Source organism: Salvelinus sp. IW2-2015, unplaced genomic scaffold (genome assembly GCF_002910315.2).
Source record: "Salvelinus sp. IW2-2015 unplaced genomic scaffold, ASM291031v2 Un_scaffold1814, whole genome shotgun sequence".
Lineage (NCBI taxonomy): Eukaryota > Metazoa > Chordata > Actinopteri > Salmoniformes > Salmonidae > Salvelinus > Salvelinus sp. IW2-2015.
In genome coordinates, this window is record NW_019943187.1 from 99822 (window position 1) to 113372 (window position 13551).

At 44.8% G+C, this 13551-nt stretch overlaps 1 protein-coding gene across 1 annotated transcript; it reads right to left on the reverse strand.

Annotated features, from left to right (window-relative positions):
* Nucleotides 1–997: 997 nt before the first annotated feature.
* On the reverse strand, nt 998–9420 carry LOC112072069 (pyruvate dehydrogenase E1 component subunit beta, mitochondrial-like). The gene is made up of 2 exons (XM_024139486.2): nt 9235–9420; nt 998–1373 (listed from the first exon to the last, which is right to left on the reverse strand). Exons 1-2 carry the CDS (start codon nt 9317–9319, stop codon nt 1228–1230), a joined length of 231 nt encoding a protein of 76 aa, XP_023995254.2. The 5' UTR covers nt 9320–9420; the 3' UTR covers nt 998–1227.
* Nucleotides 9421–13551: the final 4131 nt, after the last annotated feature.

Consider the following 13551-nt stretch of genomic DNA (forward strand, 5'->3'; position numbering starts at 1 on the left):
GTCTGTTGTTCACAGCGTATCTGCCGTTTCATTGGATAGAATGGTCCCACCTGATCTGGGCTCCTCCCGCCTGCCATCCATGTTTGAGGACATGTATTTCCATTGTTACAGCAGTCACTCGAATAGCTTGTCAATATAATAGGCAATCATTGGTGATATACGCAATTGTGAAGCAGGCAAGAATAACAAAGTACTTCCGGGTCACGGCTTTTTGGAACGGTTCAGAATAAATCCTGTTCTTATACCATGTAAATTAATAATTATGGAAAATATATTATACTTCTTATCATACAAATAAAAGTATTTCTATAAGATATTGGTTTATTTAAAAATTGTTCAAGACTAAATGGTTATTTTTGTGTCCTGAGTGTTACTGACTGCTATGGACAAGTGTTTTTCAAGACAAGCCATGTATCCTGAAATTCTTCATCTGAAATCAATTGAGTAATTGTTTTTCTCCAACCGTGGGTCCTGCTCATTCCCACCTACCTTGGCTACTCTGGTCCTTGAGTCTACACATAGACCCCTTCCCCATTTTACTGTGACACAACATAGACACTTTTGTAAGGTGCATTTTTTTTTATTTTACCTTTATTTAACTAGACAAGTCAGTAAAGAACACATTCTTATTTACAATGACGGCAATATGCATGTCCAAAATGAAAAAACTACTTAACATCCTGCAGTACGAATGGGCTAAATAACAATGGGATTTCAATGTTTCCTAAAGTGTATTTTATAATTATCAATATTAACAGTAGAATGATACAGGTTTATTTTATTAGTATTAATGTTGAACTATCTAGTAATCTTCCTTTTAATGCGGTTCATTTTGTTTTTTTCCTACTGTGTTATTGACTTGTTTATTGTATCTTGGCCAGGTCGCAGTTGTAAATGAGAACTTGTTCTCAACTAGCCTACCTGGTTAAATAAAGGTGAAAAAAAAAAATAGTCAATGCAATAATAATTGTGCTAGTCAATTTATTTATTTTTTGTTATGGTTAAACAAAATTCTAAGTCAACTAACAGTTTCTAAATAAAATGTTACAAATTTTGACCATATGTATAATTTACCATCTTCATTGGGGGACTTTTACCTAAGGGAAATTGTTAAGGTCTTATTCTTCTACATCCTGCAGTACTTACTATTGTATAAGTCAATACTTAGAAGGTAAATAAGGTTGGTCTGCAAGGAACGGAGGGGTGGGAAGGAGACATTTGGTATGTTTACATATTCAAAACCTTCTTGACTGAGAAGATGATGTCTTTGATCTGAGGTACACTGTGATCCTCCAGGATCTTAGCGTAGGGCATGGGGATGTCTACACCGGTCACGCGGACTGCAGGGGCATCCAGGTAGTTGAAGGCTGGGCCTGGAAACAGGACAGATCATTATTAACATAGACCCTGAGAATGGCTCGTGTGTTTTTTAATAGTCATAACTCTCAGAACACACACCCATGTGGGTATTCCTACAATTGGCATAATACAACTTCAGCTTGCTTATAGGGCTGTTTTCCCCAGATACAGATGAAGCCTACTAGTCCACAGATTAAACCTACGAGTCCACAGATGAAGCCTACTAGTCCACAGATGAAGCCTACTAGTCCACAGATGAAGCCTACTAGTCCACAGATGAAACCTACTAGTCCACAGATGAAACCTACTAGTCCACAGATTAAACCTACTAGTCCACAGATGAAGCCTACTAGTCCACAGATGAAGCCTACTAGTCCACAGATGAAACCTACTAGTCCACAGATTAAACCTACTAGTCCACAGATGAAGCCTAGTGTGCAGGTGTAATCTGGGAAAACTGCCCATAAAGCTCTTATCACTAGGATCGAAGGCAATGACATAAGTCAACCCATCCACATACAGTGCATTCAGAAAGTATTCAGACCCTTTGACTTTTTCCACATTTTGTTACATTACAACCTTATTCAAAATGTATTAAATATTCCCCCCCCCTCAATCGACACACAATACCCAATAATGACAACGCAAAAACAGTTTTGTAGAATACACATTTACATAAGTATTCAGACCCTTTACTCAGTACTTTGTTGAAGCACCTTTGGCAGCGATTACAGCCTCAAGTCTTCTTGGGTATGATGCAACAAGCTTGGCACACCTGTATTTGGGGAGTTTCTCCAATTCTTCTCTGCAGATCCTCTCAAGTTCTGTCAGGTTGGATGGGGAGCGTCGCTGCACAGCTATTTTTCAGGTCTCTCCAGAGATGTTAGATCAGGTTCAAGTCTGGGCTCTGGCTGGGCCACTCAAGGACATTCAGAGACTTGTCCCGAAGCCACTCCTGCATGGTCTTGGCTGTGTGCTTCTGATCGATGTCCTGTTGGAAGGTGAATTGTCACCCCGGTCTGAGGTAATGAGCAGGTTTTCATCAAGGATCTCTGTACTTTGCTCCGTTCATCTTTCCCTCGATCCTGACCAGTCTACCAGTCCCTGCCGCTGAAAAACATCCCAACAGCATGATGCTGCCACCACCATGCTTCACCGTAGGGATGGTGCCAGATTTCCTCCAGATGTGATGCTTGGCATTCAGGCCAAAGAGGTCAATCTTGGTTTCATCAGACCAGAGAATCTTGTTTCTCGTGGTCTAAGAGTCCTTTAGGTGCCTTTTGGCAAACTCCAAGCAGGCTGTCATGTGCCTTTTACTGAGGAGTGGCTTCCGTCTGGCCACTCTACCATAAAGGCCTGATTGGTGAAGTGCTGCAGAGATGGTTGTCCTTCTGGAAGTTTCTAGACCCTTACCCCTAACCTTTTTCCACATTTTGCTACGTTACAGCCTTATTCTAAAATGGATTAAATCATTTTCTTCCCTCATCAATCTACAGAATGTGATTTCAGTTTATTTTTAAACACATTGCAAACATGTATAAAAAAAAAAGTTTTTGCTTTGTAATTTTGGGGTAATGTCTGTAGATTGATGAGGGAAAAAAACAATACATTTTAGAATAAGGTTATAATGTTTAAAAAAAGTCAAGGTCTGAATACTTTCTGAACACACTAAATAACTGATATAGCCCGTTCTCTCTTCTTTCAAACTACCAGGGAGTTCTATTGGCTGCTGTATTTAACATTCAGCAAACAAGAGATGCATCCCTCTTCGAATAGTCCATTGGTATAAGAAACGCTATCAAAAATAATGTCCAGCAAGCTATTCTAGTCTAGCTTTTCCTGCATGAGCTAATTAGCTAAGAGCTAATGAGCTAATGAGCGTTTAAGGAGACAGGCCAGCGGAGCACAAGGGAAGATGAAGGGGAGACCTAGTCAGTTGGAAAGGGAAAGGGGGATACCTAGTCAGTTGGAAAGGGAAAGGGGGATACCTAGTCAGTTGGAAAGGGAAAGGGGTATACCTAGTCAGTTGTACAACTGAATGCATTCAACTGAAATGTCTTCTGGCCCCACCCTGAGCATTAATGATTCATCATTCAAAGGCCGTAGACAAGCCAGATTAAAACATCACATATCATTTAACAGCTCCATTTCACGCCATGCTGTTCATATAAATAATTTATAATTTACCAGTTTCTCTCAGTTATTTATCCTGGGAAAGGGCAGTGGTTTTAGGCGGTAAATCCCAGTAACCAGGTTCCCGCCATTGAACCCCATACTGGCACTCCGCAACACCAGACCCGTACTGGCCCTCCGCAACACCAGACCCAAACTGGCCGTCCGCAACACCAGACCCGAACTGGCCCTCCAACACCACTCTCAGCAGCAACCTGATCTTCCCATGCAGCATTCCATCTAGTTCACCCATGTTTACCCAGGCACAACCTAGCTTAGACTTCAGAGAAAAGCCAGCATGGGGATGTAGGTAGATATGGCTGCAGTTCTAGTCACACACTAAGCGATGTAGGGCAACATTTACCATCAACCTCATTGTAATCTGGCAGCATGACAACGAATGACTGTGTAAAACATTTCCTGTACCTATCCGATGCATGTGAGAACTATAATTTAAACTTCTCTACAACAATGTGCATTAAAATAAATAATTACCTATGTATTGCTCAGTTTACTAAAATGTTAAATAATTTCCTCCTTATAACACTTTGTTGTGTAAATTAAAATCATGCTTCTAAATTACCATTTGGTTTATGGTACATTTTGGCAAATTCAAAGATTGTCTATTATATTGACAAGACATTCGAGTGACCGTTCAAACAACAGAAATACATGTCCTCAAAGATGGAAAGCAGACAGGAGGCAAAATCAGGTGGGACCAGTCTAGCCAATGAGAGGGCAGATACACTTGTGAGCCATAGAGATAAATAGAGGACTCATCTTTGTATGCACCCTTATAGCATCAGTGACAGCATAGGCAGCACCATTGAGACTACCTCCATTTTAAGTAGTACATTTTCTTCTTCATTGGTTGATTGAGCACAAATCAAAAGGAATCCCCACCCAGTTTACTACTTAAATATAAGACATGGCTTCTAGCTCCGAAGCAACTTTGCAGTACTTTGTTTATTGGTGTGTTATTTCTTACATTAATAGTCCAGAACGTTCTTTTTATTACATACAGCCAGAAATAACTTATTGATATCGGAGAGGAGGTAACTCACCAGCATTCCGACCACGAACGCGACTTTCATAAATGTTATCCTTTGTTCATACCCCCTAGGGCAATTTAACTTATCCCAGAGGCTGCTCCAAGACGCCACCGGTGGAGAACAGGTATTCGGACTGGACTTCTAGTCCGACTCAGGACGAGGATCTCCTTCCAGAGAGACATCAGGGACTGTAACATACTTTGTTTCACGGAATCATGACTCTCTGGATATACTGTCCTCATCCATACAGCCAGCTGGGTTCTCAGTTCATCGCGCAGACTAGTGATGCACAGATATGACATTTTTGTCCGATTCCGATATTTTCCTTGCCCTAAAAAAACAATACCGATATATATTTTTTTAGCAGCCTGTTTAGCATTCTAGTACAGTTAAATAGTTAGCACACACATGGCCGCAGCGGTCTAAGGCACCGGATCTCAATGCATGAGGCGTCACTGGACACTGGACATTACTCAGGATCCTCACTGCAGCCTTAGGCAGCTCTTTAATGTCTTTCCCAAAGCCCATGGATGATGTAACCTTCTGGCTCTTGCTGTCCCTGGTTTGAATCCAGACTGTATCACATCTGGCCGTGATTGGGAGTCCCATAGAAAAGCGCACAATTGGCCCAGCGTGGTCTGGGTTTGCCCGGGGTAGGCCATCATTGTAAATAAGAATTCTGTTCTTAACTGACTATTGTTAGGGATAGGGTCTAGTTTCCTGCATTTCCACCTGACTGATGTGCCCAAAGTAAACTACCTGTTACTCAGGCCCAGAAGCCAGGATATGCATATAATTGGCAGCATTGAATAGAAAACACTTTAACATTTCTAAAACTGTTAAAATAATGTCGGCGACTATAACAGAATTGATTTGGCAGGCAAAAATCTGAAGATTTTTTTTTTGAGATCCCAGGCTCTTACAATGGTAAGCTATGGGTCTTATGTAATTCCGTCTCCCAGATTGCAATTCATATGGCTTCCACTAGATGTCAGTCTTTATTCAAGGTTTCAGGCTTGTTTTTTGAAAAACAAGCAAGAATTTTGAGTTTTGGTGAAGAGAGCACTGGAACAATATCAGTCTTTCGGAGCGCGCTTACTAATTTTGCTTTCCTATTGAACATACTACTTTCCGTATGAAATATTAGTTTATTTACATTTTAGGATACCTGAGGATTAAATAGAAACGTAGTTTGACTTGTTTGAACAAAGTTTAGCGGTAGCTTTTTGGATTCCTTTGTCTGCATGTTGAACGAGTGGATTACTGAAATCGATGGCGCCGACTAAACTGACTTTTTGGGATATAAAGAAAGATTTTATCTAACAAAAGGACCATTCATGTTGTAGCTGGGACCCTTGGGATTGCAAACAGAGGACGATTTTCAAAAGTAAGTGATTTATTTAATGTCTATTTGTGATTTTGTGAAGCCTGTGCTGGTTGAAAAATATGTTGATGTGGGGCGCCGTCCTCAAACAATCACATGGTATGCTTTCGCTGTAAACCCCATTGTAAATCGAATGATGCTTTATTACCAACGCGGTATTGTAAACGGATCGTTTGTGGCCGGTGTTTGCAGACTTTTTTTGTACAGCTTTGACAGTGCTACTGTATCTTTTTTGACACAAAGACCCAAACAACGTTCCATAGTATGTACGTCGTGAAGCTGATAGCAGTGACGGTATTACTGTGTAACTCCGGTAGGGAAACATCTGAAAAAATAGCGCACTTGGTTGTGTGTACTGGTGCTCGACCAGTCGGCGAAAGCCAACATCACCCACGACAGAGAACGGTTGATTGTCAAGGGCAATGAATTCCATTATCTTGGCGTTAATGGAATTCACCTTTGAGTTGTCTCGCTGAAATGTTCTTACTCTTTCAAATGACTGCAGGACTTGTTGTCTGCTCGATCCACACAGCAGACATTGGGCTATGTTAGGAATGCTGTGTTGCACGTGTAGCGCAAAATTTTACGTGGCGTCATTACGTCATGTACCTACGTTATATAGGCACTTCGGTTTTGCACATCGGTGTTAAACTAGACAGACATCGGGCAGATACCGATGTTGGTATTTTTAGCTAATACCGTCCGATTCAGATATGTTCACTGATATATCGTGCATCCCTAGAGCAGACTGGAATAAAGAACTCTACGGGAAGAAGGCTGGTGGTGTATGTTTCATGATTAACTACTCATGGTGTGATCGTGATAACATACAGAAACTCAAGTCCTTTTGTTCACCCGACCTAGAATACCTCACAAGAGAATCATCTTCGGTTAGTCACAGCCGTGAATATTCCCCCTCAAGCCAATACCACGACGGCCCTCCAATAACTAAACTGGACTTTATGCAAACTGGAAACCGCATTTCATTTTAGCTGGGGACTTTAATAACACAAATTGAAGGGAAACGCTACCGAAGTTCGACCACCACATTGACGGTAGTACTCACTCGACCACTGTTACTTCCCCTTACAAAGCTCTCCCCCGCTCTCCCTTCGGCAAATCAGATCATGACTCCATTTTGCTCCTCCCTTCCTATAGGCAGAAACTCGAACAGGAAGCACCCTTGCACCCTTGCTAAGGTCTATTTAATGCTAGTCTGACCAATCGGAATCCATGCTTCAAGATTGTCTTGATCACGTGGACTGGGATATGTTCTGGGTCGCCTCTGAGAATAACATTGACTGAGTTCATCAGGAAGGGTATAAGGGGATGTTTTTCCCACAGTGACTATTAAAACCTACCCAACTCAGAAACCGTGGATAGATGGCAGCATTCCATCTGAACAAGAGGAATACCTACGTAAGAATGCTGTTCATTGACTATAGCGCAGCCTTCAAAACCATAGTACCCTCCAAGCTCATCATTACGCTCGGGGGCCCTGGGTCTGAACCCCACCCCCTGTGCAACTGGATCCTGGACTTCTTGACGGGCCGACCCCAGGTGGTGAAGGCAGGAAACAACATCTCCACTTCGCTGATCCTGAACACAAGGGCCCTACAAGGATGTGTGCTCAGCCCTCTGCTGTACTCCCTGTTCACCCATGACTGGGTGGCCACGCACGCCTCCAACTCAATCTTTAAGTTTGCAGACGACAAAACAGTAGTGGGCCTGATCACCAACAACGACGAGACAGTCTACAGGAAGGAGGTGAGGGACCTGGCAGAGTGGTGCCAGGAAAAATAAACTCTCTCTCAACATCGACAAATGAAGGAGCTGATCGTGGACTTCAGGAAAGGGCAGAGGGAGCACCGCCCTATCCACATCGACGGGAACGCAGTGGAGAAGGTGGAAAGCTTCAAGTTCCTCGGCGTACACATCACGGACAAACTGAAATGGTCCACTCACAGACACCGTGGTGGAGAAGGCACAACAGCACCTCTTCAACCTCAGGAGGCTGAAGAAATTAATCTTGGCCCCTAAGAGCCTCACAAACTTTTACAGATGCACAATTGAGAGCATCCTGTCGGGCTGTATCACCGCCTGGTACGGCAACTACACCGCCCGCAACCGCAGGGTTCTCCAGAGGTTGGTGCGGTCTGCACAACGCATCACCGGGGGCAAAACTACCTGCCCTCCAGGACACCTACAGCACCCGATGTCACAGGAAGGCCAAAAAGATCAAGGACAACAACCACCCGAGCCACTGCCTGTTCACCCCGCTATCATCCAGAAGGCGAGGTCAGTACAGGTGCATCAAAGCTGCGACCGAGAGACTGAAAAGCAGCTTCTATCTCAAGGCTATCAGACTTAAAATAGCCATCACTAGCCGGCTACCACCCAGTTACTCAACCCTGCACCTCAGAGGTTCCGGCCTTTCTAGGGAGTTTTTCCTAGCCACCGTGCTCCTACACCTGCATTGCTTGCTGTTTGGGGTTTTTGCCTGGGTTTCTGTACAGCACTTTGTGACATCAGCTGATGTAAGAAGGGCTTTATAAATACATTTGATTGATTGATAGAGAGGCTGCTGCCCTATAGACATGGAATCACTGGCCACTTTAATAATGTTTACATACTGCTTTACTCATCTCATATGTATATACTGTATTCTATTCTACTGTATTCTATTCTACTGTACTGTATTCTAGTCAATGACACTCCGACATTGCTCGCCCTAATATTTATATATTTCTTAATTCCCTTTTAATTTTAGATGTGTGTATTGTTGTGAATTGTTAGATATTAATGCACTGTTGGAGCTAGGAACACAAGCATTTCGCTACACCCGCAATAACATCTAAATATGTAAATTTGATTAAAATTAGATTTTTTTTAAATGGTGAAAGCCCTCTATTTCAATGCTAAAACTTGATGAGTCCCCCCCCCCCCCCACCCCCCGGAAAAAAAATTCAAATTTGCCAAAATGCCACGTGCTTCTACATATCAGTGCGTAACAACCTCACCATTACAACACCTTTTATTAAATCAAATAAGCCTCACGTTACAAAATAGCAATAACATTTTTTTTAAACCAAATTCCACTCATCGACTTCCATACAAAATTCCTCCCTTCGTGGGCTTATCTTCGTGGACAGATTTTGGGCAGAGTAAAATCTCTCGATTGGCCTCTTCCACTATGGTACACTTCACATTGCTTTTGCAATACGAAAATGTAGCCGTAATGTATAATACAAGAGAACTTCGACGTACCCTCCATGACTCTGGCACAGATCTCAGCACCCACTCCGTACTGGGGGCCAGCCCCCCTCCACTGTGACAGATGGCCGGTCTTCATCACACTGGCCTCAATGGTGTCCACATCCAAAGGCCTTATGGTGCGCAGGTTAACCACCTAGCGGGGGACAGGAACAGGTTAACCACCTAGCAGGGGACAGAACAGGACAGGTTAACCACCTGCAGGGGACAGGAACAGATTTAACCACCTAGCAGGGGGACAGGAACAGTTTAACCACCTAGCAGGAGACAGGAACAGGTTTTAACCACCTAGCAGGGGACAGGAACAGGTTAACCACCTAGCAGGGGACAGGAACAGGTTTAACCACCTAGCAGGAGACAGAACAGATTTAACCACCTAGCAGGAGACAGGAACAGGTTTTAACCACCTAGCAGGGACAGAACAGGTTTAACCACCTAGCAGGGGACAGAACAGTGTTAACCACCTAGCAGGGGACAGAACAGGTTAACCACCTAGCAGGAGACAGGAACAGGTTTAACCACCAAGCAGGGACAGGAACAGGTTTTAAACCACCTAGCAGGGACAGGAACAGGTTTAACCACCTAGCAGGAGACAGGAACAGGTTTAACCACCTAGCAGGGACAGAAACAGGTTAACCACCTAGCAGGGACAGAACAGGTTAACCACCTAGCAGGGGACAGGAACAGGTTAACCACCTAGCAGGAGACAGGAACAGGTTAACCACCTAGCAGGAGACAGGAACAGGTTAACCACCTAGCAGGAGCAGAAAACAGGTTAACCACCTGCAGAGACAGACAGGTTAACCACCTAGCAGGAGACAGAACAGGTTAACCACCTAGCAGGACAGAACAGGTTAACACCTAGAGGAGACAGAAACAGGTTAACCACCTAGCAGGGACAGAACAGGTTAACCACCTAGCAGGGGACAGAACAGGTTAACCACCTAGCAGAGACAGAACAGGTTAACCACCTAGCAGGGGACAGAACAGGTTAACCACCTAGCAGGGACAGAACAGGTTAAAACCACCTAGCAGGAGGACGGAACAGGTTAACCACCTAGCAGGAGACAGAACAGGTTAACCACCTAGCAGGGACAGAACAGGTTAACCACCTAGCAGGGACAGAACAGGTTACACCTAGCGGGACAGAACAGGTTAACCACCTAGCGGGAGACAGGAACAGGTTAACCACCTAGCAGGAGACAGAACAGGTTAACCACCTAGCAGGGGACAGAAACAGGTTAACCACCTAGCGGGAGACAGAACAGGTTAACCACCTAGCAGGAGACAGGAACAGGTTAACCACCTAGCAGGGACAAGCAGGTTAACCACTAGCAGGGGACAGGAACAGGTTAACCACCTAGCAGGGGACAGAAACAGGTTAACCACCTAGCAGGACAGAACAGGTTAACCACCTAGCAGGAGACAGAACAGGTTAACCACCTAGCAGGGGACAGAACAGGTTAACCACCTAGCAGGAGACAGAACAGGTTAACCACCTAGCAGGAGGACAGAACAGGTTAACCACTAGAAGGAGACAGGAACAGGTTAACCACCTAGCAGGAGACAGAACAGGTTAACCACCTAGCAGGGGACAGAACAGGTTAACCACCTAGCAGGAGACAGAACAGGTTAACCACCTAGCAGGGGACAGGAACAGGTTAACCACCTAGCAGGGACAGGAACAGGTTAACCACCTAGCAGGGGACAGAACAGGTTAACCACCTCGCAGGGACAGGAACAGGTTAACCACCTAGCAGGGGACAGGAACAGTTAACCACCTAGCAGGAGACAGAAACAGGTTAACCACCTAGCAGGGGACAGAACAGGTTAACCACCTAGCAGGAGACAGGAACAGGTTAACCACCTCGCAGGGGACAGGAACAGGTTAACCACCTAGCAGGGGACAGGAACAGGTTAACCACCTAGCAGGGACAGAACAGGTTAACCACCTAGCAGGGACAGAACAGGTTAACCACCTAGCAGGGGACAGAGCAGGTTAACCACCTAGCAGGAGACAGAACAGGTTAACCACCTAGCAGGGACAGAACAGGTTAACCACCTAGCAGGAGACAGAACAGGTTAACCACCTAGCAGGAGACAGAACAGGTTAACCACCTAGCAGGAGACAGAGCAGGTTAACCACCTAGCAGGGGACAGAACAGGTTAACCACTAGCAGGGACAGAGCAGGTTAACCACCTAGCAGGAGACAGAACAGGTTAACCACCTAGCAGGGGACAGAACAGGTTAACCACTAGCAGGGGACAGGAACAGGTTAACCACCTAGCAGGGGGACAGGAACAGGTTAACCACCTAGCAGGGGACAGGAACAGGTAACCACCTAGCAGGAGACAGAACAGGTTAACCACCTAGCAGGGACAGAACAGGTTAACCACCTAGCAGGAGACAGGAACAGGTTAACCACCTAGCAGGGGACAGGAACAGGTTTTAACCACCTAGCAGGGACAGAACAGGTTAACCACCTAGCAGGAGGACAGAACAGGTTAACCACCTAGCAGGAGACAGAACAGGTTAACCACCTAGCAGGAGACAGAACAGGTTAACCACCTAGCAGGGGACAGGAACAGGTTAACCACCTAGCAGGGGACAAAACAGGTTAACCACCTAGCAGGGGACAGAACAGGTTAACCACCTAGCAGGGAAGGAACAGGTTAACCACCTAGCAGGAGACAGAACAGGTTAACCACCTAGCAGGAGACAGAACAGGTTAACCACCTACAGGAGGAGACAGACAGGTTAACCACCTAGACGAGACAGGAACAGGTTAACCACCTTAGCAGGGGACAAAACAGGTTAACCACCTAGCAGGGGACAGAACAGGTTAACCACCTAGACGGGACAGGAACAGGTTAACCACCTAGCAGGGGACAGAACAGGTTAACCACCTAGACGGGGACAGGAACAGGTTAACCACCTAGCAGGAGACAGAACAAGGTTAACCACCTAGCAGGAGACAGAACAGGTTAACCACTAGCAGGAGACAGAACAGGTTAACCACCTAGACGGAGACAGGAACAGGTAACCACCTAGCAGGGGACAGAACAGGTTAACCACCTAGACGGGGACAGGAACAGGTTAACCACTAGCAGGAGACAGAACAGGTTAACCACCCTAGCAGGAGACAGAACAGGTTAACCACCTAGCAGGGGACAGAACAGGTTCTAACCACACCTAGCAGGAGGACAGAACAGGTTAACACTAGCAGGGGACAGAACAGGTTAACCACCTAGCAGGAGACAGAACAGGTTAACCACCTAGCAGGGGACAGAACAGGTTAACCACCTAGCAGGAGACAGAACAGGTTAACCACCTAGCAGGGGACAGAGCAGGTTAACCACCTAGACGGGGACAGAACAGGTTAACCACCTAGCAGGGGACAGGAGCAATACTTTAGAAATGTTGTACGTCTTCAGAAACACTCGTTGACTCAAACCTCACTCCAGGGATTGTTTAAAGGTGCTATGCATCAATGGTCTACAGAACTTAAAAAACAAACACATTTAATTTACCTTTACAGAGCCTTCAGAAAGTATTCACACCCCTTGACTTATTCCACATTTTGTTGTTACAGCCTGAATTAAAAATGTATTAAATCTTTTTTTTTTTTTTTACTGCTGAACTTACAGGGTTGAATACCTATTGACTCAAGACATCAGTTTTTATTTATTTATATATTTTTTCCAAATCAATTCCATTTTCACATTTTGGGGTGTGAATACTTCCTGAAATTAAATGTTATTTGTCACATGCGCCGAATACAACAGATGTAGACCTTACAGTGAAATGCTTACTTATAAGCACTTAACCAACAATGCAGTTAAGAAAAAGCAAAAAGCAAATAACGAGGCTATATACAGGGGGCACTGGTACCGAGGCAATGTGCAGGGGTACAGGTTAGTCGAGGTAATATGTACATGTGGTTAGGGGTAAAGTGACTATGCATAGACAAACAGCAAGTAGCAGCAGCGGGGGAAAAAAAGGGGTCAATGCAAATAGTCCGGGTAGCCAGGATGATCTCGACGGTGCAGCTGTAGAAGTTTGAGGATCTGGGGACCCATGACAAATATTTTCAGTCTCCTGGAGGAGAAATAGGCATTGTCATGCCCTCTTCACAACTGTCTTGGTGTGTCTGGACCATGATAGTTTGTTAGTGATGTGGACACCAAGGAACTTGGCAGATGTGTTGCTACCTACCCTACCACCTGGGGGCAGCCTGCCTTTTACTGAGGAGTGGCTTCCGTCTGGTCACTCTACCATAAAGGCCTGATTGGTGGAGTGCCGCAGAGATG